The following is a 23,107-nucleotide window of genomic DNA, read 5'->3' as shown; positions in this document are numbered from 1 at the left end:
GGAAATGTGTTGATTGAATGTATTTCTGTCTGATTAAACATCCAAGGTAGAAACATAACGATAACACAACCTAAACATGGCGATAATATCATATTCGTCTAGCTGACTCAAAACAAACACGTCTAAACAGTGGACACTACGCATGCTTTCATCCAGGAAGTGTTTAATCGTCCACAACGTGACGTATACCCACGTGACCAATAAAGGAGCAAGGAGTCACTAGAAAACAATAGGTTTCACTCTTTCTACTTCCGTTTTAACCGCATCTTGTTAATTTTTAATCTTTTATTGAACTTGGACCATAAAGAAGATGCGCTCGGCTGTTTGCTGGATATCTCGACATTTGCTGCATCGTCACAGTCTGCTGGGACATTCACCTACATGTAAACTTACGGCAGGTGTCAGCAAAACTGATAAGTTTCGGCTCTACGTCCCGGATCTAGAAGAACTACGTGGCGGTAAGAACTTCAGCGTTGATATAAAGTGAAAGTAACAGAGGCACGATAATTAATCGAATGTCTATATAGTTGTCTATGTAGTTGCAGACTGTTGAAAGATGGATAAAAAAAAGTCGCCTCTCTTGGTTGCAGTATTACAAACTGGACTGGAGAAGAACTTCGCAGAAGTTCGTGTGAGTGTGTCTGAGTGTCCAGATCTCACCAAAGAGCCATTCCACTTTCCTGCTGAAGGTAGCAATGCCCAATCTTCTTGCCTAATAACTGTAGTCTGTATACAACTGAATTGCAGAATATAGATAGTAGAAGGATGCAAATAAAACCACCAATGTCTTATCGTCGTATTCAATCCATTCCCTGGGAATGTGTAGTTGAACTCACTTAGCAGACTGTTGATTGAAAGACTTGTTTAGTAAAACAAATTGTGTGTGTGAAACATTGAAGGTCTGTCCTCATACTGTAGGCTTGTGTGGAAATCCTCGTATCACTGATGTTGGAGGTGTATCATACCTGTTTCCATTGCCTCAAAAGGACAAGGTAGCTTTTTTATGTCAAGTGCAGTGCGTGATGATAATGCAGACAATGCAATATTATCTGTAGCAAATCTAAATGTTAAATTTATTTCCTCCTTCTCCTCCAAGGAATACAACATGAATATTATATCAAAGGAAGTGGAACTGCCAGGAGCCTTCATCCTTGGTGCAGCAGCTGCTCCTTCTAGTAGAGTGAATGCAGAGGTTACTAAATCAGTGGATTTCCCCCACAGAAATGTATCACACATTGAATGAAAGGTTGTTGTGACACAGAAATGAATGGAGTCCATATTGTCATCCACAGCTGATGCCTCTGGTTCTAACTGAAGCACAGGGAAGGCCAGCAGTAAACAGCAGCTACTTCGCCTGCATCAATCCAGCTAATGGTCAGTGTCTGCAAGAAAAATACAGTGACAGATTCTCTGATTGCAACTTTGGGTTGCTGGGCAATCTGTACGCTTGTGAAGGGAAGTCTGGAAAGGTAAACAGTCTTATCTGACCAAACAAAGTTTACAGATTTTTTACCTCAGTGAATTGATAAATGTGCATACATTGTACACACATCTTAAATGCATTAACATTATTATTATTTTGTAAATAACTAAAATGCCTGGTTACATATTAAGCATGATTATGTGCAATGGTGTATTGCTGATGTGGTTATGCTTGAACTTTAGCCCCATTGTCCTCATTGTCTGCTCATAATGTTTGAATGAATAAACATTAACATAAGGACAGTAACTATATGAGCTATCCTTCTCACCTGTGTGACTCGCCAGGTCATAGAGGTGCGAACCAAGAGACGAACAGGAGGCCACAGTCTTGTGACAGCATTGAGAAAAACTCTTGAAGGCTGCTACCCTGATAAAAGTCTGGCTCTGGGAGGCACCTTCATAATCCAGAAAGGAAAAGCTAAAATCCATATTATGGTAAATATTAAATTTTGGCAACGTGACACAGCATGCACAACTGTCTGTACGTTGATTTGGTTTTATTTGTGTGGGTTTATTCACAGCCAAGAGAGTTCTCAGTCTATCCCCTCATCACTAGTGAAGATGTAAACAACTGGCTCAAGCACTTTGAGGTCAATGCTCCACTTATCTGTCAGTCAGTGCTTGTATCAAGAGATCCAGTAAGTAAAGCAAAGCCATTTTCATTTCACTGAGATAACTGATGAAAGATCAGTTTGTGGTGTTAGCACAAAGAAGGCTGCTCCGTAATGATTCCGTTGTTGTGACTTCAGGGTTTGGATCTGCGGATAGAGCACACTCACTGCTTCAGCCACCACGGAGAAGGTGGCCACTACTACATAGATACGACTCCTGACTGTGTGGAGTACCTGGGCTACTTCTTGCCGGCAGAGTTTGTCTACAGGATCGACAGGCCCAAAGAGACCCACGGAGCTGGACTAATTTGAAAACTGAAGCAACAATTAATGTTTACAGCACAGCATCTGTTGATAACCTAAATGAATGAATCTAATATATGTATGGACAATGACTAACATCGGTTCTGTGAATTTTTGCACTTAAATCACACCTGAATTTTAATACTTTTATAAAAACAAAGTTTTGTATCCCTTTGTGACATTTCTTCTTGCTTTAGTTAAGAAATTATCTTATTAATCATTATGTGTATGGATGTGTTAAATTCATATTAATTTTTTCCCTTTAAAATTGACCAAAATTCAGCCAAGAAATTGAGTTGTGAAAGTCAACACACGCCTATTGTCCCCGCAGAACGGCGCCCTCTTCCGAGCAGAGCAGGTATCACATTATTTCCCACAATGCTGTTGCCGCACCAGCCCGGAAGTTAGGCGTTTATTGACAATATGGCCACTGAACTGGGTTAGGATTTGGAGAAAATTTTTAATAGCAGTGGGGTTTTTTTGGTGGCTTTTTTTTTTTCTTTAGCCCCGTGTCAGCGCTACCAGAAAAAGGACTCTTAACATGTTTTGTTTGGTTCTGATTGCACTGGACTGTAACTGCTCATCACCCTCAACATTTGTTTTTTCCTTTTCTTCATCTTCTTCTCTGTGTTCTCATCAGTATTCTCCAAGCTACATGTGACAAGCAATCCAGAATCCTCCAGTCTCACATCAGATTCTAAGTTTCCATACACCCTTTGTCTGATATTTTCTACTGCAGACTTCTTTTTTCTCTTCTTTTTCCTTTGTGTTGAATCAGGAACGTCTCTCTCTTCTAGTCTCAGCATGTTATTGTCACTTAATGTTGGAGACTCTGCTCTATTATACTCAGGTGGACTGGGAGTCTCTTCAACCTCCATATTTACAGATGGTGCAGCATGTAGACCCTCTTCCTCTCCCTGACAATGACGCTTTCCTTCTGCTCTCACATGATCTCCTTTTGATTTTTTCTTCTTTTTCTTTACCCTGATTTCATTACATACACTGCCATTAATAGTGTGACCCTGGAGGAGACTCTGGCTTTCGGGTTCATCCTCTTCCTGTCCTGTTTGGGATAGTTCATCTGTGTGGAAAGCATGAGTTTGAGTCTCTGTTACAGTTATGTCTGATTCCCTGCCTCTTAGTGTCTGATCCCCTGGACTGCTCTGTAGCTTTGGGGGCTCGCAAAAAGTAGCGTCGCTATCCTCACACAATTCATCCTCATTTTGCAGAACTCCACAGGAAGGATCTCCATCAACAGAGCTGTCTGTATCTGACAAACCAGCGTAGCCCTCGATAAAGAAGCCTTAGCTTGTATCTTTTGTAACACCTCCTGTTGGTTTTCAAGGGACTTTTCTTGGCTGGTAGTTCTCCTCCTTGTCGTCCTCCTCTGTTGTGTTACCTGGCTGTCTCTCTTTGGCAGAGTGTACCAAGGTTGTGAGCACTTTGCTTTTGATGGTGCCACAAAACGTTTCTCATATGAAACATCGGGCCTCAAACAAGAACCAGTTCTGCAGATTTGTACTTATATGCTGCATCAAAGAAATGAATGTTCTTGCATTAAAGCCCTTTATTTCTTGTTTTATCAAAATGTTTGGCACCACTTCATCTTCTGATCCTTCTTTTTCTCTACATTAGAATTTAATAACCAACCAACCAGGTGACAAACAAAACAAATGCAGACAGTGAAATTAGACTAATCCACATGGGAAACACAACCAAGAAAAATGTATTAAAAGATACTGACCTAACCCTGACTAAAGAATTTTTACATTCTACATTCATAATTTGAGCTAGCGATACTCAGACCAGGGGTGCAACAAATCAAGATCATAGATCAGATCATTGTTCAAACTAGAGACCAAAGGTAATTCAAACATTATTTAAAAGAGTACTGCAGCTGTTGTACCATGATTATGTCCAAAGAAAAGAGGCTCGAAATGTGTTGACTGAATGTATTTCTGTCTGATTAAATATCCAAGATAGGAACATAACGAAAACATGACCTAAGCATGGCGATAATATCATGTTCCCGTAACTGCTTTAAAACAAACACATCTAAAAATTGGACACCACACACGCTTTCAAAACAGCAGGGAAGTGTTTAATCATCGTCATTGTGACGTATTCCCACGTGATTAATAGAAACGGTAGGAGTCACTAACAAAACAAGAGGCTTCACTCTACTTCCGTTTTCACCGGAAGCGATTTTTTAATACTAAATTACACTATTACCAATTAGACCAACTTACAATCAATTTTTTTCATAAACAGCAAACTTGACATATGGTAATCAAAAGTACTGATATGAAGTTGATAATGCATAAACTACATCCGCTATGACAGTAAAGCTCAAGAACAGAAAGCCAATTTGTTTTAGTTTTAATCGATTTATTTTAATTATTAGCAGTTTCAGGTTTGATTTTAAAAACATTAGAATCAGTAAACAATTTTAACCGAATCACTCCTAAAATAAACATTACTTTTATTTTTCCGAGTTTAAACATCAACCCGACAAAACCAACAAACTAAAAGTTACTTTGCATAGTATGGCATGTGTATTAAAATTATGTATAACAATATCATCAGAACTAATAATAATATTATAATTTCAGCAATTTCTAAATAAAGTAGCGACACAGCGAGGACACATTTTCCAGGGAAGTGATGTATCTTGTTAATATTTAGTCTTTGGTTGGACTTGGATCGTAAGAGGAGATGTCCGGCTGCTCAGTCTCGACATTAGCTGGATTTGTAACATACTGCTGTGGCATTGAACCAGAAGTACAGTTATGGCAGATGTCAGCAAAACAGAGAAGGTCCAGCTCCACGTCCCAGACCTAGAAGAACTGCGTGGTGGTAAGGAATAAAGCGTTGATATAAAGTAAATTAACGGCACGATGGTAAAACAATTGAATGCTTTTAAAGAGAGAGTAATGACTTGAGTTGCCTCCCCTGGTTGCAGTATTACAAACTGGGCTCGAAAGCAACTTCGCAGATGTTCGGGTGAGTGTGGTGGAGTGCCCAGATCTCACCAAAGATCCATTCCACTTTCCCGTCAAAGGTAAAAGCCCACTGTGGAGTATACATTTTATACATCGGGATTTTAGAATTTAGATGGTAGAATTATGCAAATAAAATCTCTAATGCGTGTGTTGTTTGTGCATTGAATCCATTCATACATGCTGCTTAAGGTGCAGTTGAACTCACTTTGCAGACTGTGGATTGAAAGACTCATTTAGTAAATAAAATTTAATCAGTGAAAGAATCAAAGTCTGCCAGATAGGCTGTAATGTTTTCCTCTTAATGTCACCTCTGTCCTCATAATTTAGGATTGTGTGGAAATCCTCGTATCACTGATGTTGGAGGTGTACCATACCTGGTTCCCTTGGCTCAAAAGGACAAGGTAGCTTTTTTTTCCCAAAGACAGTGCACTGTATGAAAATAATAAGCAATATGATCTGTAGCAAATCTAGTTATTTTATTGTTCTTCTCCTCTTTCTCTTTCAAGGAATACAACATGAATATTATATCAAAGGAAGTGGAACTGCCTGGAGCCTTCATTCTTGGTGCTGCCGCTGCTCCCTCCAGGATCACTGGGATGAATGCAGAGGTTACTAAATCAGTGGATTTCCCCCACAGAAATGTATCACACATTGAATGAAAGGTTGTTGTGACACAGAAATGAATGGAGTCCATATTGTCATCCACAGCTGATGCCTCTGGTACTAACTGAAGCACAGGGAAGGCCAGCAGTAAACAGCAGCTACTTCGCCTACATCAATCCAGCTAATGGTCAGTGTCTGCAAGAAAAATACAGTGACAGATTCTCTGAATGCAACTTTGCACTGCTGGGCAATCTGTACGCTTGTGAAGGGAAGTCTGGAAAGGTAAACAGTCTTATCTGACCAAACAAAGTTTACAGATTTTTTACGTCAGAGAATTGATAAATGTGCATACATTGTACACACATCTTAAATACATTGCAGCTATTTTTATTTGGCAAATAATGAAAATCCCTGGTTACATATTAAGCACAATTTTGTGCAAGGGTTTATTGCTGATGTTGTTATGCGTGTACTTCAGCCCCATTGTCCTCATTGTCTGCTCATAATGTTTGAATGAATAAACATTAACATAAGGACAGTAACTATATGAGCTATCCTTCTCACCTGTGTGACTCGCCAGGTCATAGAGGTGCGAACCAAGAGACGAACAGGAGGCCACAGTCTTGTGACAGCATTGAGAAAAACTCTTGAAGGCTGCTACCCTGATAAAAGTCTGGCTCTGGGAGGCACCTTCATAATCCAAAAAGGAAAAGCTAAAATCCATATTATGGTAAATATTAAATTTTGGCAACATGACACAGCATGCACAACTGTCTGTACGTTGATTTGGTTTTATTTGTGTGGGTTTATTCACAGCCAAGAGAGTTCTCAGTCTGTCCCCTCAACACTAATGAAGATGTAAACAACTGGCTCAAGCACTTTGAGGTCAATGCTCCACTTATCTGTCAGTCAGTGCTTGTATCAAGAGATCCAGTAAGTAAAGCAAAGCCATTTTCATTTCACTGAGATAACTGATGAAAGATCAGTTTGTGGTGTTAGCACAAAGAAGGCTGCTCCGTAATGATTCCGTTGTTGTGACTTCAGGGTTTGGATCTGCGGATAGAGCACACTCACTGCTTCAGCCACCATGGAGAAGGTGGCCACTACTACATAGATACGACTCCTGACTGTGTGGAGTACCTGGGCTACTTCTTGCCGGCAGAGTTTGTCTACCGGATCGACAGGCCCAAAGAGACCCATGGAGTTGGACGAGATTGAAAAACTGAAGCAACAATTAATGTTAGCAGCTCAATATCTGTTAAAAATCTAAATGAATCAAATTTTTGCACTTAAATCACACCTTTGAACTTTAATACATTTCATATTAACCCATTTCATATACTGTAATAAATGATGAGCCCTTTCGGCTTATCCCGTGAGTTCAGGGTCGCCACAGCGGATCATTGTCCGCATGTTGATTTGGAACAGTTTTCATGCCGGGTGCCCTTCCTGACGCAACCCTCCCCAATTTTTACCAGGCTTGGACCGGCACTGCACAGCCGGGGAGGGGAATGGGCTGTTAGGGGTTCAGTGTCTTGCCCAGGGACACTTCGACATATTGCCAGCCATATAGCCAGGGCCGGGGATCTATACTGTAATAAAAGCATGATAAATTTAAGTATAATTGATTGTCTTGACTGAATCACTGCAGTAGTAACATCTAAATATATGTTACCACTCTATGAATAATAAATTGAAGACATTGAAATACACTGGTGTCTGTCAACTCTATCATGCGAAACATGTGAAAATAAGAGCAGACCAGATAGTTGCTGAGCACTGCTATGGATTGTTCCACAGGTAGTGGAACCAAGCACTTGGTTTTTAAAATGTTCTATATACCCATGTTTCCCCCACAATAGTGTACTTATTTACACTATTAGATATTTTTTGTAAAGTGGAAACGTATACAAAATGTCTGCCTCACATTTCTCTCTCAGTTGCGCTTGTAGAGCTTGTGAAGTAAAATACAGTAAACCTGTGTAATTGTAACCGTGACTCCTATTTTAGGACTATACCTTCCTTACAAAACTATAACGAAATGAATATTATTGGAAATAGTTGAAAAAATTCTTCTGAGGAAAATGATTACCTCACTGAATGAGCAATGCATGACTATGAAGTATAACTACTAAAGTATAGGACTTTTCAAAAAGCCACACATTTTTGTTTCCCTTTGTGACATTCCTTTTTGCTTAAGTTAAAAAATGATTGTGTATATGCTCCGGTATGGTTGTGGTACATTCATATACATTTCCTCCCCTTAAAATTTACCACTATTCAACCAAAATATTTGAGTTTTAGAAGTCAACGCACGCTTGCTGTCCGCGAGGAAACGGCGCCCTCTTCCGAGCAGAGCAGGTATCACATTATTTCCCACAATGCTGCTGCCGCACCAGCCCGGAAGTTAGGCGTTTATTGACAATATGGCCACTGAACTGGGTTAGGATTTGGAGAAAATTGTAATTTGACAGCACTGTTTGGGCCTGCGAGAATAACCACTTTCAACCTCAGGAGTGTACAAAACAGATGCATGTGAATGAAGGGAGTCGTAAATCCACGGGATGGTGTTAGTGAGCTGAGAAAACGTCCAAAGTGTGAAACCCGTCATGTCGTTTTTCAAGAGGAAAGGTGAGGAAGCTCCCTCTGAAGGCTGCAACGTCAACGGCAGCTAGCACAAGAGCGGGTCCGCCTGAGGAGTGGTCCTCGATAAGATATAACTAATCTGTTGGATACGGCAGCCACAAGTAAATTAGTCAATTTCACCGCGGTGCCTCTGTGTTTTCTCGCCGCCGCTGCTCATTGCACTGACATAGTTAGCTTAGCGGTGGCCTCTCTGCCTAGTGTTAGCCGGGCGGCAATAAATCTAACCAGCGTTACGACAGAAATGTGTCAGCACTGTACCAGCTAAATTAGTCACTGTGATCGTGTATACAACAAATAATGCTTCTCAATGTAAGAAAACCCGTGCAGTTAAGTTAGCACTGTTATCCGTGGTAGTTGACACAAGTGCCGAACTGTGCTATGGCTCTTAGCCAAGTAAGTTAGTGTGATATAGACATATTCAAACCGCTTATTGATCAAGGCATTTAAAAAATATAATAATGTCCCGCTGAATCGGAATCAGAGCTGTTGACGTTAGGTGTTAGTAAGACAATATGTGTAGTCTCCAGCACGAAACGTTAGTCAGCAGTGGATGTAGCTGTAGCGTTAGTAACATGGTCGGTCATCCAACAGCGAGTAACAGAAGCTGATTGAACTAGTGTTTGCTTAGTTTTAAACAACGTGTCCGGTTCGAAATTTAAAGGTTTTCTAGGTTAGAAATTTAAACAATGGCCATTACATAAATTGTTTGTCATATAAATTGTGTATCGCCAAAGTCAAATAATTCTATGCCGCTAAAAGTAGGGTGGTGGTGCAAAGTGCGCATTTCATATTAGTAATCTCTCGCTGACATTTGGTTTATTAGGTCCAACTAAGTAGGGTGCATCAATAATAATAAGTAATAACATCTCCACCATATCAAACCAGCGAATCTGAGAAGCACATTCAACTGAGTCGGTGAAGGTAGCAAAAGGCTAGTGATTTGGATTAGTTTTAGCTAAATGTAGATAAAAAACTCAGAGTGTATATACTGCAAAGAAAAAGCCCTACATTTACCACACAGGCCCAGTTAGATTAGGGCTGATCTAGGGTTCTAACATAAATATTGATGGAACAACATCTAAAGACAGGGACTGTGAAATGGATGTACTGAAAACTGAAGTCTCTTGAAGTCACAGATGTTCATCCTCAGCAGTGAAATGTGCTTGTTCCTGTCTATGAATTACAGAAATAAAAGCTGCTGACCCAGCAGGTCTTTAAAATCAGGAAATCAATGAGAGAGTTACACTAGGACAACACATAGGATGGACAGGAAGTGAGTGTGTTTCTTGCGATAGAAATGTTAGAAATGTGCAGGCAAGTTTATACTGAAGTGAAAGTGGTAAAGGGTATTGATGTATTTTCATAATCAGTTTTATGCAGCTTCCTCTACTTAGTTTGAGTTTGGTACAGCAGAGGTTGTTGGAGCAGCCTTTAAGTGCCAACCACTTCTGGTTCGTTCATGTATATTCACAAATGACTCTGTCCAAAACATCTTGCTAAAGGAGCATTATTTGTGCCATTTGCACAGTCAGTCAGTTAGTCAGTAATTAATGATTTTAGATTAGATATTTCTGTCACAACATGTTTTTGCATTAGGCTGTATATTTCTGCTTTTGTAACCAAGTTATAATACCAGAAAGGTTTTAACAGACAATCAACAAGTCTTGGAAGGGTTCAGACGTAAATTGTCTGCCACCCTCACCCAGCTCAAGGAAAATAATTGTCTTCAAAATAATGGAACCCCTGAGTGTTAGTAGACAAATTTTATGAAGGATTATCAGAGCTGACCATCACGATGAAAGACCTCTCAGTCCTGCTTACTCTATAATGGCAGGACTTCGAAGCCTTTTACACATCAGAACACAGCATCCTTGTTCCTTGCAGTACATTGTTTGTGTAGTGTTATTATTCACTTACTTTTCTGCTATATCAATTTACTCACTGTCATTATGTAACTAAATACATTACCATGTTCCAGTCTTTCCAATGACAACACATGAGCCACTTTGTATAACCCCTTAATAATTGTCATGTATTTTGCATTGTGAATGAATATGCTGTGTGCTTCCACAGTTACAAGCCAAATCTCTTCTTTCTCCCCTCAGCTAAAAGCAAAGAGCCTGAGAGAGTGACAGATGCTAAAGTTAATAGAGGTGAGTTCAAATTGACCTCTGTGAGGTTTTAAAAGTGTTGAATTAATATTTTTTTGTTTTAAGGACTTAATTATATGATACATCTGTACAAATGCATTTATCGTGTGTGCTGGTAGAAGTGAGAGTAATCTTATTAGGGAAGTGAGTCTATAGAGTAGCTGTTTGCTTAAGTTGCCTGCTACTGTTTAAATATTACAGCACGTCACAAGGAACAAAATTATGACCTCTATTTTTTAAGTGACACACATGGAGCTCACAGTTGGTAACAGTCCTCTCATGCCTCTCTCACACCCTAAAGCCTCTGAACATGAATTGTGAGCTCTTTGAAAATCCTTTTCATGAAGGTTATACATTTAGGCCGGGCAACTTTAATATCATTGCACTCAGTTTCATCTTTTCCGCGCTCCATCCTCCACTCCCAGGTCCAGTCAGCCCCAACTCTACATCAACAGGACTGAGGAACCATCATGCCATCCAGGAAGCTGCGGGGCCCAGCCATGTTGCCATCAATGCCATCTCTGCCAACATGGACTCTTTCGCCCGCGGTCGCACCGCCATTCTCAAGAAGCAGCCAAGCCACATGGAGGCTGCACACTTTGGTGATCTTGGTAAAGAGCCTGTTTATTGATTTAGGCATAATTCATTTGCAATGATTGTAACTTAGAATAGAGGCCTGTTTTACCTCAGGGGTTATAGTATTATAAAATTTGTAAACATGCATTTTTAGCTTGGATTTATTTGTTTGACGTGTCCAGCAGTGGAAGTGTGAAAGCAGGTTACAGGTCTTGTGTTATTATTTTTGATGTAGGGTAATATCATGTGTTCTGACAGTTATTATTTCATCTTTATTTGCAGTATTTTGACATTGATGAGGTTAAACAGATAATTGACTTTAACATAAGATCAAACTTTACCGGTTAAGCAGCTCAAAGGGACGGTGTACAGTGCGAAAAGGGAGTATTTACAAAAATTGAAAGCTAGAATATACAATGTATACACAAAAGCATTTCTAACTGAAACAAAGAAGCAAAACCCAGCCAAGAGTTTTACAGCCTTACAGCAGTGGGAATAAAAGGTTTGCGGTAACGCTCCTTCCTACACTGAGGGTGTATTTGTGTAAATGGCAGTAGTAAATGCAAAGGGAAAAACTATGTAAAAAAAACTTGGCTGCACTGATTTTTATTTTCTTCACTGTGGAATCTTAGAAAATATTGCATTATACTGCTTCATACTATGGGGATCAGTCTGCGTGCCAGAGTGTGACTCTTGCATCACTTAAATGGCTTAAACTGTCTTCTTGTGCAAGCGATAAACCCTCCCATTGTTTTATGTGAGGCAATCACATGACTTCATGCATCCTTCTTAACAGGCACACAAACATTCCACAGCTTGTCAGTGTGAAGTTGGGCCTCACAGTCTTCTAATGACATCACATGATGAAGAAATGATCTTTACAATTAGGTTTAATGAATACCGGTCGCCATGGTCTGCCATGTTACATGTTGAATTCTAGCAGTGACAGGAAGTGTGCAGGCAGGTTGCCCAGACAATAGCCGGGGTGTGTCAGGTGGAGAAACCAGCGTCACAGCCCGGACAACAAATTCTGAATAAAACTCTAGAGTAATTTCATGAAATGTCCTTAAGCTTCAGCTCTTTTTGAGATTGTGCTCAGACGAAATCACATACTATACTGCATAAGCATATGGGAGATCTGAGGGATAATTTGTTACCTTGTAGAAAGTGAGGACAGTTTTGTGAGGCTCAAGTTAAGGTATACATTATCAAACATGTCATATGAAGTGTTGAACAGTATTTATAAGATTCCCCTGGTTTTATTTGATAGCAGTTGAAAGAGTACAAAGCAGATGTTGCAGATGTGAGGGGACATTTAAATAGACATTAACTAGCTCTATAAAGATATGCAAATAAGGTAGGTGCTTTTGATGCTTCCGACACTGATGCTGCACTGGTAGTTTGGATTGAAAAGGCTTTTAATATTAAGGTGGCTTTGACTGTCTGATCTCAAGGAATGTGAAGAATCTTATTGAGAAACGTTTCACAATGGATGACACTTCTTGAACCACTATGTTGTTTTTAAAGAGCAAACGCATCAGCACCATGGAGCCTCAGTCCTCTGTCTAATTTCCACTGATGTGCTCTGATTCATAATCTAACAAGTGTTTCGATTGTTGTGAATGAGCACACTGCCTCGTTTCTTTCTGTGTGTGTGTTTGTGTGTAGTTTCGGTCCCACAGGATGTGGATGTTTAAGAAATGCTAAATCGAATAATATAGCTTCCCTACGCAATGAAATTGTTTGTCTTTGTTCAGACATAAGTGGACTGTCTTTCATACTCATATACTGTGTAAACAGGTCAGAGACAGGCAAAGACAGACATGCTTAGAGACACGGACAATGCAAAAACAGATGCTGTTGACCAGTGGTTGTGAAAATTTTGTCTTTGTTATTTCATCTTTAGACAGATGTAGAGCTCAAATGTCACAAGACATCAAAGCAAATATCCAGGAGTTAGTTCGATTTTCATTTTCTTGCTTCTGTGAATATACTGCACATATTGCTTCACGTTTGAAACTTGGAAATAATAGAAAGTGTACTTCGTCTGTTTTTAAAGTGAAATACGTCTAATATTCACTTAAAAGCAGTGTAGTTCTTACTGTTATGTGAACAGATGTGTCAGGAAGAACTCCTGTTATGGGCATTTAATACTTGGAATATGTGCATTTTCCTTATAAAAGCCAGCTTTATTTATAGGTTTATTTAATTATTTTAGGTGCAGATCCATTATGTAAAATTGCATAATGTAAAAACATTAGTTACATGCATGTTTGTAAAGCATCACAATACTAATACAATGGTTAAAGTTTGCATTGCATTGCATCACATTTACAATGGAAGAATTTGACAATGTGGTAATTTAATTGAGTTTTACTAGACTACAGATACTATGGAGCATAACACAATAACCTCTTAAAGTCTAAAATCTTTATGTTATTTTGCAAATTTGTTAATTATGTGTATGTTTGTATTTTCCAGGTCATTCCAGTGTGAACTATCATCCCCAGGAGACCCGCTCTCGACTGTCCAAGACGGTGGACCAGGTCCTTCGGGACAATGTGGCGATTCCCCACTACATGCATTTTATGGAACTACGGGGCGCTGACCACCTGGTTCGGTTCTGGTTGGAGGCGGAGAGTTTTCGCTCCACCAGCTGGTCACGAGTCAGAGCACACAGCCTAAACTCTGTCAAACACAGCTCATTGGCCGAGCCTGTCCCGTCCTCCCCACATGCCTCAGAGCTTCCAGAGACAACCCCACACACACCCAATTCCCTCTCCCGGGACAGTAGCGGTGAAGACCCTACAGCGCTGTTAGAGCGACAGGACTCCTCCACAGAAGCAAGTCTGAGACCTGGGACCCCTCGAGCAGAAACCCCCAGCAGGCAGGCCCCCTCCCGGACAGGGACCCCCTACAAGGTGCAGTCAAACAGCACCCTGAGAGACCTGTCGGACAAACTCATGAAAAGTGAGTCAACTCTTTTTGTCCTCCTGCCACCACACATTAGTGTGAGGAATGAAGTGTGCCTAAATGCGTACTCACCACTTCTGCTTATATTTTTTGCTGAAGATCAGAACTCTCAAAATTGACACTGTCCATATTTAGTAAAAACCTTACCACTAACAACCAATGTTTTTCTGTTGGGTCTGCCAACGAGGAAAAAAACACAAGATATACAAGCCCTGCTCTGTTTTAATCTGTTGCCCACGTCAGTCATTCACCCATGAAAGACAAGTTGTGAATATTCACACATTTATCACTCGAATGGTGAGGTTTTACTTTTAGGGTCCTGTCTTTCCTGGATGCACACTCACTGTTCCTTGAACAACAAGACAAAGACTTGAAAATACAGCTTCCGATTGACTGTTTAAGCTAAACTAAGGTCTTTTGTACTCTGGTGGTATCACATGGAATAGTTATGATTGGGATTTTCAAACAGATCATCACATTAATACATAACTCTAACAACAGTGGCCCAGAATTATTTTATTAAATAAAGAGACAGTGCCACCTTAATTTAAGGCCACTACAACTCAGTTGCAGTTGTGATTTAGAGTTGTCCTTTGCAAATTTAAAGGATAGGTTTATCTTCAAACTGCTGAAAGCAGTAGTTTATGGACTAAGCAAGGTCTTTAGGTTTTAAAGTACAGTACAGAAGTCTGGGGTACAAACTTTACGCTCTACGCACTTAACCCTGTCAGCTGTTAGTTGGTGTTGTTGCAGCTGTGTTTATCATAGTTCTTCTCACAGTGAACCCGCTATTATCATTCTCTTAGAAGTAGTTGTGCAAGCTCAACTGTCTCTATGCAAAAGATGGATAAATACAAACATTAACCATGTAGTTTTATTTGCTAAGGCGTCAGGGTGACTCTGAAGTCCCACATACAAGAATAATCCAGACATATAAAATGTTCTGTGTCTTAAAACCATAAAGTGTAAAAATAATCCAGCTACTGAATCTGCAAAGTAAACTTTGCTTCCATGTTAACTCCGTTTCCAATGAAGGAAGGGGCATTTATAGTATTTATATGCTACAGGTTGCAGGAAAACAATATCAAGGTAGCACAAAGAGTGAAGCATAGTTTGGGGGGGGAGTATTACATGAACCTCAGATAAACTTAGAGTGCGTTTACATACACACAGGAAAATTGGAAGACCAGCTTGAAAAAAAAAACAACATTTTAAAAAAATATGCTTTTATTGGCCCACACTAGAGAAAGATGATCAGCTAAATGATCAGTTATTTCCTTCTGTGTGTTCCAGGTATAGAGAGAGATGCAGTTATCATCTTCACCAAATACATCTCTCCAGACGCTGCAAGGCCCATCCCCATCACAGAGCAAATGAGAAATGACATTGTCGGTAAGATACAGAAGGAATTGATTTAATTTTAAAATCAGACATAAGTGTTCCGTCAAAACTGCAAGGCATGCTTATATGATATTCTGTTGTGCAGTAATATTCCCGTCCTTCCTTTCTGTAGCTAAAATATGTGGAGAGGATGGGATGGTCGACCCAAACTGCTTTGTCATTGCACAGTCAGTGGTGCTCGCCATCTTGGAGCAAGAGTGAGTTGATGTCTATTCATTTTCTTAGCCATTCATTCATTTTCAGATAGACCTCATGTTTTAAAATGAGTGTAGAAGTGTTCTGACTCACTGAAAACTAGTGTTCTTCTTGGCAATTAACCACCTCAACACAGCAGCAGCTGTATTCATCTTCCACTTACCCTTTCATTTGCAGGCACTTTACTGAATTCCTGCGGAGCCATCATTTCTGTAAATACCAGATTGAAGTGTTGACTAGTGGCTCTGTGTTCCTAGCTGACATCTTATTCTGTGAGTCAGCTCTCTTCTACTTCTCTGAGGTAAGTGGGTTCATTATTGGCATTTCAATATAGTACAGAAGTGACCACATGTTCAGACTGCTGTACACCCAGAGACCTGACGTTTGTTAATGCAGACTTTCTGCATTAAATACACAGGACAGTGAATCATTTAATGAGGATGTTGCAAAATACCCACAGGGACTTTCATTGTTATTATAATGCATGGATCCTCTTTCCTGCAGTACATGGAAAAAGAGGAGGCGATGAATATACTCCAGTTCTGGTTGGCAGCAGACAACTTTCAGAACCAGCTAGCAGCTAAGAAAGGCCAATATGATGGCCAGGAGGCTCAAAATGATGCCATGATTCTCTACGACAAGTAGGTCTTTCTTTCTGCAGCCTTGAAAGGATTCCCGCTGTTTCTTCGTCTTAGTAGAGTGATGGCATAATGTTCACAATCTGTGTTTTGGACTGTTGGGGAAATTGTGATGGGTGTTTTATTTTTTAAGCCATAGTCAGCCGTAGCCAGAGGCATTATGTTTTTGAGATGTCTGTCCATTCATCCCTCTGTCCCATGTTTGTGGAGGCAATATCTCAGGGACTTCTTGAGGGGATTTCTACAAATTTGCCACAAAAGCCCAATTGCATTAGTAAAGTACACCCTGGACAGGTCACCAGTCTATCGCAGGGCCAACACAGAGAGACAGACACAGACAGACAACTATTTACATTCACATTCATGTGCACATCTATGGGCAATAGGGATTAAACAGTTAACCTAACATGCATGACTTTGGACTGTGGGAGGAAATTGGAATACCTGGTGGAAACACACGCAAGCACAGGGAGGCTGCAGACGGCCCACAGCCTTCAAGCTGTGAGATGGCACAACTAACCACTTCACCACCACGCTAGCCTTTATAATCCACATGACTGATGAAAATAGTTGCAGGCCTGTTGCTATGATAATATTATGAAGTCAGTGACTGTATAAACTCTTATAACACAGCTTTTCTCAATGTAAGTCAGAAACATTTCTCAGTTTTGTTTGTGCCTGTTTACAAAAAAAGAGTTTCATTAAACGTTAATAATAAATGAATTAATCAAAATTCACTCTATTGCTTCTCCAGGTATTTCTCACTCCAAGCTACCAACCCTCTGGGCTTTGGTGACCCTGTGCGGATGGAGATTGAGTCCAATATCTGCAGAGAGGGAGGGCCTCTTCCTGACTGTTTCACCACTCCACTCAGACAGGCCTGGATGACCATGGAGAAGGTCAGATTCTCTTACAGCCATCCACCAAAAGCCTGTTTGATATTCACTGTGCCTCTTGTATTCTTTTAGCTGCTTTATATAAATGCCGCCTTGAACACAGAAATTTGAAACCTTGAGTTCACTACTTGATCTGTTTTCTTGAGTTTGGTAGATTCCTCCTTTTGTATTAGGACAATTTGTGCTCTCACAAATGCACTAAGCCTTAAGTTAATGAAATAAAAGTTCATCACTGTTGTTAGCGCATAAAGATCAGACACAAGTCTTGTAATTTGTGCCTAGAGTTATATTGGGGAGCTCATTATTTTCTAACAGAAATCTCCATTTTGCATGTGTTCAGGTCTACATGCCAGGCTTCCTGTCTAGCAACCTTTACTACAAATACCTGAGTGACCTCATCAACTCTGTGCGAGCGGATGACTTTGTTAATATCAGCGCTCTGAGTCAGTGCGGGCCTGTGGACAATGACCGCTCAAGTTCAAATGCCAGCGAGGGCTCTCAGACTCAGGTGACCTCCAGCTTAAACCCCCCTATCTTCAGCCCCTGTGGGGATGTTCCTCTGTCTCCTGACATTTAGACCTGTTCTGCCTCATTACAAGAATAATGAAGATATTGCTGTTAATACCAAAGGGTCGTGATCATTCCTCTTGCTTATTTGCCTTTGCGAAAAGAAGAAGCAGTGTTGCCTCTAATGATGTTTTTAACATTCAGCTCATTGTATCTTCACTGCAGCAAGGTGCCAAAAAGGCAGTGATCAAAATTCTCAAAAACTTTGACGAGGCAATCACGGTGGATATTGCCAGCCTGGACCCCGAAACCTTGTACCAACGGCCATATGCTGGGTGAGTTATTGTGTATCTACAAAAAATATATAGAAAAAATGTCTCTGTTCTCCAGCACTAAACTACGAGGTATTGAACGAAGAAATTAAGGCATCAGTGTTTGACTGTTGTGTGTTTGTGTGCCTGAGGACTGTCTGCTCTGTGTGCAGTCTTTATCTGTCTCTTCTCCTCTGTCTGCACAGAAAGATGACATTTGGGAAGGTAAATGACCTTGGCCAGTTTATCAGAGAGGCTGAGCCTGAGCCGGATGTGAAGAAATCCAAAGGCACGTTAAGTTCTCTGTTCTACCTCTACTTGTCGCACCTTTTTCTTTCTATATTTGCCCTCATTCTGTCCTTTCTGCCATGAACAACATGTACTGTGTGCCGCTGCATATAGTGACTGGCTCCTTCTCCTTACAACTCTCCTGAAATATTTAAGAACATTCCCTTAAAATTCTTCTACTCTTCTTTTAAGCTCTTTCATGATTCTTGGAGTGCTTTCTGTTGGTCTGTAGTAGAGCAGCAGGCATTCTGGCTGCAGAATGGTCAAAATGTTAGCTGTCATTTAAAAATATTTACCTGCTGATAGTGTTCTTCACTTTAACAGCCGGTTGTAACAATACACAAAATGGCTAAGCATTTCAGTCTCGTATCTTCAACTGAAGTCCTGTTCTTTAGTTTTAGTGCTCATGTTCATCTCACTGAGCCTTTCCTCTCATTTAGGTTCCATGTTTTCTCAAGCCATGAAGAAATGGGTTCAAGGCAATTCAGATGAGGTGAGGCAGCATGGTGTTAAGTATTGTTAATGATACAGTGATCTGATGGAGTATCAAGCCTGTCGATTTATTCAGGACTTTGCTGTGGTGTTACTTCGAGTTTAAATAAAAGTCTGTGATGAATTTTAAACTTGTGTTGCAACTCTTACTAAAAAGGCTCAGGAGGAGATGGCATGGCAGATCGCCAAGATGATTGTTAATGACGTGGTCCACCAGTCAAATCACGACAGCCCCGGCAAGTCCACAAAGGTACGAAACTTCCTTCAGTGTCGTTTTTCTGCAGCAACATTTCGGATGACTGCCGTTCTTGTTTAAGTTTTTATCTCTGTCTGTCTGCAGCTATGACCTTACTGAGGAACCAAAAGACTGTTGCTCCTTGAAGTCGCTGGCCAGACGAGTGACAAACTGTACACTTTGTTCAACCTGCAGTGAACTGCATTACTCTGAGAAGAAGAAAGCATTATATCACCTCCTCAGCCATCGTGTGTGTATGTGTGTTTACGTGAGTGTGTGTGTGTGCGCGCATGTGAGCGTCGTGTGTCCCAGCAAGCATGCTTGTGTGAGTGATTGTTCACATGTGGACTGGACTGAATGGAAAACTTGAAGTACACCCATGTTCCAATCTTCCAACTCCACAACACTATAAAGGCACATGAGTAGTCACCAAAGGTAAAACGAAGCCTAGTGCTGGCATCAGACTGAAGGTCTGACACTCACTCCTGACTGAGGAAGGAAGCATTTGCTGCGATGCTAGAAGAAAGTTGGCACGAAGAAGCAGCGTATGTCAGAACTATCACTGTTGGAAAAATGTCTTATCTTGGACCTATTGAGGAAATGACAAAGACTGAAATACTCTCATGATACACCTACCCACTCCTTTTTATAACCATTCTTTGTTTTTAGATGAAATTAAAGGTCAGCTACTAAAGGATTAAGGAGATCAAAATTACTGCTTTGGACCAATGTGGCGTTTTTACAAACACGTGTCAGCTGCTCGGAGTAGTTTTGTCTGCTGTTCAATCATGCAAGCTGTCCTACCTTGGCTGTTTACATACTGTAGAACATCTGGAAACATGACAATGAAACAGAAGAGGATCTGATTTAGGACTGTTTCTGACCTCCTGTGTGAACCCTCCTGGCAACTTCAGAGTGTAGAAGAAAAACTCCGTATCAAGCTCAAAACTCCATGTCATAAATGTTCACTCTCTATAATAATGTAGATTTCTGGTTTATTCCTTATATTTAAAGTAGTCCTTTTTTATAGTGACCATTTTTTTTTTATGTATCACTGAAACATGCATCCGTGATAACAGGACTGTTCAACTGGAAAGTGTGCTCAGTAAATTTAACTTTTTTCCCCCCTTTTCTTTTGAGCCTTACCAAGATGTGGAAAAGAACCAGAAACAACTCTTGGTACTATGTACCACAAATGTTTTCTGATGTATGTGAACTTAATCTATAATATATTTAAATTGTGTTGGATTTAAATACATATATTATGAAATGGTTTTTTCCTGTCCTCTTTTTTTCATGTAACATATTTTAGCTAAATGAGTCGTTTATTGCAGTGGTTTTCAGACCACTGCAGGCTGTGGTTATTTTCATAAAGAATATTTAGGTGTTGACAATCAACATTGTCACTTTTTCTGTGGCTGTTTTATCACTTGTGACCAGGTGGGGGCAATGTTGACAGTACTGCTGCGTTTGGGTAAACCAGAAGAAAAAGATAAATGTCCACAGAATATTTTCTCTGATTTGAGATTAGTTATAACGTAGTTACACTAATTTGAGAGAAACACTAAGAAAATGCTTTATGCTTTAAGCCATAAGAATAATACACATATTCTATGACAACGGTCACAGGAGTTCTTTGTGGATACCAGACTGACGCGACTTGCAGGTGCAGAGACGACGCCCACCTTAATACCTACCTGTCCTGAGCTCTGATTGGCTGAGACGCTGCAATGACTTTGTGGTCTTTGTACACAATGTGTGGAACTGACACGTACTGGAAACGATACCACAAGTAATACAACTAAAATGCATTTTGTTGTGCATGTCGTTGCAAACAAGTATTTTGTTTGGCGGAGAGAAAAAACACAAATGTTTAATGAAGGCTTAGCTACTTGTTACTGTGGTGTGATTTGTTTTCAAAGTCAAATAATTGAACATGATGAATTTGTAAAGTGTGAGGTACATTTGGAGCGGATGCTCTGACAAGTTAAAAAGACACGGTGCACAATACCGGAAAAGTGCGCTTTTGCTTTCAGAATAAAAGTAATGTAAAACAAGGGCCTCATTGAATTTAATCTAAAAAGCTAAACCCGACCATAAACCATTACAGTTGCAATTCTTTTCAGTGTCTGGCTTTGTGGATCGTTTCTCATGATAAATCATTCTCAACCAAATCGTTAAGGTAGAACACACTGAATATTTTCTAACTGATGACCCACATTCCCCCCCCCCAAACATTGCACACAAGAAATGCAATGATATAATGTAAGAAGCACATGAGGGTTGGATCTGGGCCACATTGTGTCCTCTCCACAGTGTCCATGGTAGGCTAAAATGGTGATGTCACTTTAGTTATAATTATCTGCTTAGTGCTTGTTTTAACGTGAAGGCTGAATGTTCACTCCGTCAAGCTTTGCCGCGCCTCTTTTCTCAGGATTTAATTTTGAAAATCAGACCCGGATGTGCTCTTTGTAACCATTGGGATATTGACAATGTACAAACGCACTCTTCCTAAACGCAAAGTGCTCCTCTGTCCTTGTTGAGGCAGTGAAAGTGTCTTGAGAGGAGCAACGGAGTCCATCGGCTCCGGGATTTGTTTGAGTTCGTGTTTGTGTCTCTGGGTCAAACTGCTGCTCCACCTGCACTGGTATGACAACTGCGCATCCACTTTTGGGTGTGACAAACATCTTGTACGTCAGATTTGGGTATTTTCACAGCCTGAACGGACGCACAGATGACTTGACTTTGTTATACCTCCATTATTCTTCACACTGATGTGTTTTCTTAGTGTTTCTCTTTCCAGACCAGATGTGCTGGACACGCACACATCCAGGAGCTGCCGCTGCGGATGTCAAGTGATTTATTTGCTGATGTAGTGCTGGTCAGGGGCTGAACTTGGAAGTCTTGCTCCTGGAGGTGTGAGCTCCAAATGCATTCGCTCCTGGGCCGGGAGAAAAAAGAAGAAGAAGTCAGCTTAGGAATCGATCTGGGTCTGTCTGCGGGCTTTTTGCCCCAAGCTGCCACCATGTTCAGCTGTGTGGGCTGCTTTTGGGTGCTCCTCTCCTCCGCTCTGGTCGCCGTCTGCAGTTTCAGCTTCATCTCTCCTGCCTGGATTGTTAAGGACCAGCTGCGGAACAACCAGCACCACCACCACAACAACAACAAGGACTCGGTGAGCTTCGGCTTGCTGTGGCACTGCTCGGAGTCTCTGGATCACATGTACAGATGCTACACCTTCGGTGGACTGGGTAAATTCGCAGAGATCCCATCCAGCTCCTGGCAGGTAGGTCACCACTCACACCCATGTCTGTCATGTGTGAGTGGATGGCAGCATGTGGGGCATCAAGTAGGCAGGGCATACTGTATGGCATTACAGGATCCTGGACCGAATGTAGACCTTTATCAGCATAAATGAACACACTTCAGCAAACATAATTACTGACCGGAAATAATGAAAATCACATCTGACCCTTGATCTGAGACATTTGTTTAAACAAGTGGATTTGCATCCATCACTGACACCAGACAATGATACTCTACATGCTCAGTACAAGATATTTACTCTGGCTCTAATATTATTATTTTTCATGAGAACACATCTGGGCTGATGCAGTAAATTCCAGTCAGAAGAAATGATGAATTGTTCTAGCAGGGTGTATCATAGAGCAGCATCTGCATCACAGCACGCCAGACACACATCAAAGCTGTGAAAGTGGCACTGTAGGTTGGCAGGCTGTTCACAGCTCAGGGCTCTCTACTAGCAGGAACCAGTTAGTGAAATGTGAGCGTGGCCGTTTC

The 23,107-nt window shown here is 40.7% G+C and overlaps 4 protein-coding genes across 7 annotated transcripts in view; all 4 read left to right on the top strand.

Annotated features, from left to right (window-relative positions):
• Window positions 1–158: 158 nt before the first annotated feature.
• LOC137108922 (ester hydrolase C11orf54 homolog) lies at window positions 159–3,984 on the top strand. The gene is made up of 8 exons (XM_067494085.1): window positions 159–458; window positions 591–689; window positions 919–992; window positions 1,097–1,192; window positions 1,293–1,469; window positions 1,768–1,917; window positions 2,004–2,120; window positions 2,232–3,984. Exons 1-8 carry the CDS (start codon window positions 311–313, stop codon window positions 2,403–2,405), a joined length of 1,035 nt encoding a protein of 344 aa, XP_067350186.1. The 5' UTR covers window positions 159–310; the 3' UTR covers window positions 2,406–3,984.
• A 1,101-nt stretch (window positions 3,985–5,085) lies between these two features.
• c24h11orf54 (chromosome 24 C11orf54 homolog) lies at window positions 5,086–7,713 on the top strand. Its single transcript, XM_067494086.1, has 8 exons — window positions 5,086–5,252; window positions 5,359–5,457; window positions 5,726–5,799; window positions 5,905–6,006; window positions 6,107–6,283; window positions 6,582–6,731; window positions 6,818–6,934; window positions 7,046–7,713. The coding sequence occupies exons 1-8, from the start codon at window positions 5,186–5,188 to the stop codon at window positions 7,217–7,219; spliced, it is 960 nt and encodes a 319-aa protein (XP_067350187.1). The 5' UTR covers window positions 5,086–5,185; the 3' UTR covers window positions 7,220–7,713.
• A 676-nt stretch (window positions 7,714–8,389) lies between these two features.
• Window positions 8,390–20,583, top strand: akap10 (A kinase (PRKA) anchor protein 10). Of its 2 annotated transcripts, none has more exons than XM_067494082.1 (15): window positions 8,390–8,632; window positions 10,753–10,800; window positions 11,223–11,408; window positions 13,855–14,343; window positions 15,640–15,738; window positions 15,860–15,944; window positions 16,120–16,243; window positions 16,447–16,583; window positions 17,335–17,479; window positions 17,817–17,984; window positions 18,209–18,318; window positions 18,501–18,583; window positions 19,023–19,075; window positions 19,232–19,324; window positions 19,415–20,583. In XM_067494082.1, the coding sequence occupies exons 1-15, from the start codon at window positions 8,611–8,613 to the stop codon at window positions 19,418–19,420; spliced, it is 1,848 nt and encodes a 615-aa protein (XP_067350183.1). In that variant the 5' UTR covers window positions 8,390–8,610; the 3' UTR covers window positions 19,421–20,583. The 2 variants fall into 2 exon arrangements, with proteins under 2 accessions (XP_067350183.1, XP_067350184.1); XM_067494083.1 differs by having other exon boundaries at window positions 8,617–8,748.
• A 1,191-nt stretch (window positions 20,584–21,774) lies between these two features.
• Window positions 21,775–23,107, top strand: part of LOC137109209 (LHFPL tetraspan subfamily member 7 protein) — an 88,217-nt gene continuing 86,884 nt past the window's right edge. The window contains exons 1-2 of one of the 3 annotated variants that reach the window (XM_067494755.1): window positions 21,775–21,956; window positions 22,113–22,592. In XM_067494755.1, the coding sequence (XP_067350856.1) occupies window positions 22,239–22,592 (354 nt within the window). In that variant the 5' untranslated portion in view covers window positions 21,775–21,956; window positions 22,113–22,238. Of the gene's footprint in view, window positions 22,593–23,107 lie in introns of all 3 variants that reach the window. The other 2 variants (XM_067494754.1, XM_067494756.1) reach the window with 2 other exon arrangements.

The sequence above is a fragment of the Channa argus genome, chromosome 24 (assembly GCF_033026475.1).
Source record: "Channa argus isolate prfri chromosome 24, Channa argus male v1.0, whole genome shotgun sequence".
Lineage (NCBI taxonomy): Eukaryota > Metazoa > Chordata > Actinopteri > Anabantiformes > Channidae > Channa > Channa argus.
This window is presented reverse-complemented; position numbering and strand designations above follow the sequence as displayed.

Bases quoted from the DNA above. Each gene is read 5' to 3' on its own strand.
- c24h11orf54 (XM_067494086.1), top strand. From the start codon at position 5,186: ATGGCAGATGTCAGCAAAACAGAGAAGGTCCAGCTCCACGTCCCAGAC. The intron at 6,007-6,106 runs GTTACTAAATCA...TGTCATCCACAG, and splicing joins TCACTGGGATGAATGCAGAG to CTGATGCCTCTGGTACTAAC. The intron at 6,284-6,581 runs GTAAACAGTCTT...GTGACTCGCCAG, and splicing joins GTGAAGGGAAGTCTGGAAAG to GTCATAGAGGTGCGAACCAA.
- LOC137108922 (XM_067494085.1), top strand. From the start codon at position 311: ATGCGCTCGGCTGTTTGCTGGATATCTCGACATTTGCTGCATCGTCAC. The intron at 993-1,096 runs GTAGCTTTTTTA...TTCTCCTCCAAG, and splicing joins CATTGCCTCAAAAGGACAAG to GAATACAACATGAATATTAT. The intron at 1,918-2,003 runs GTAAATATTAAA...GTTTATTCACAG, and splicing joins AAGCTAAAATCCATATTATG to CCAAGAGAGTTCTCAGTCTA.
- akap10 (XM_067494082.1), top strand. From the start codon at position 8,611: ATGTCGTTTTTCAAGAGGAAAG. The intron at 15,739-15,859 runs GTAAGATACAGA...TCCTTTCTGTAG, and splicing joins AATGAGAAATGACATTGTCG to CTAAAATATGTGGAGAGGAT. The intron at 16,244-16,446 runs GTAAGTGGGTTC...TCTTTCCTGCAG, and splicing joins CTCTCTTCTACTTCTCTGAG to TACATGGAAAAAGAGGAGGC.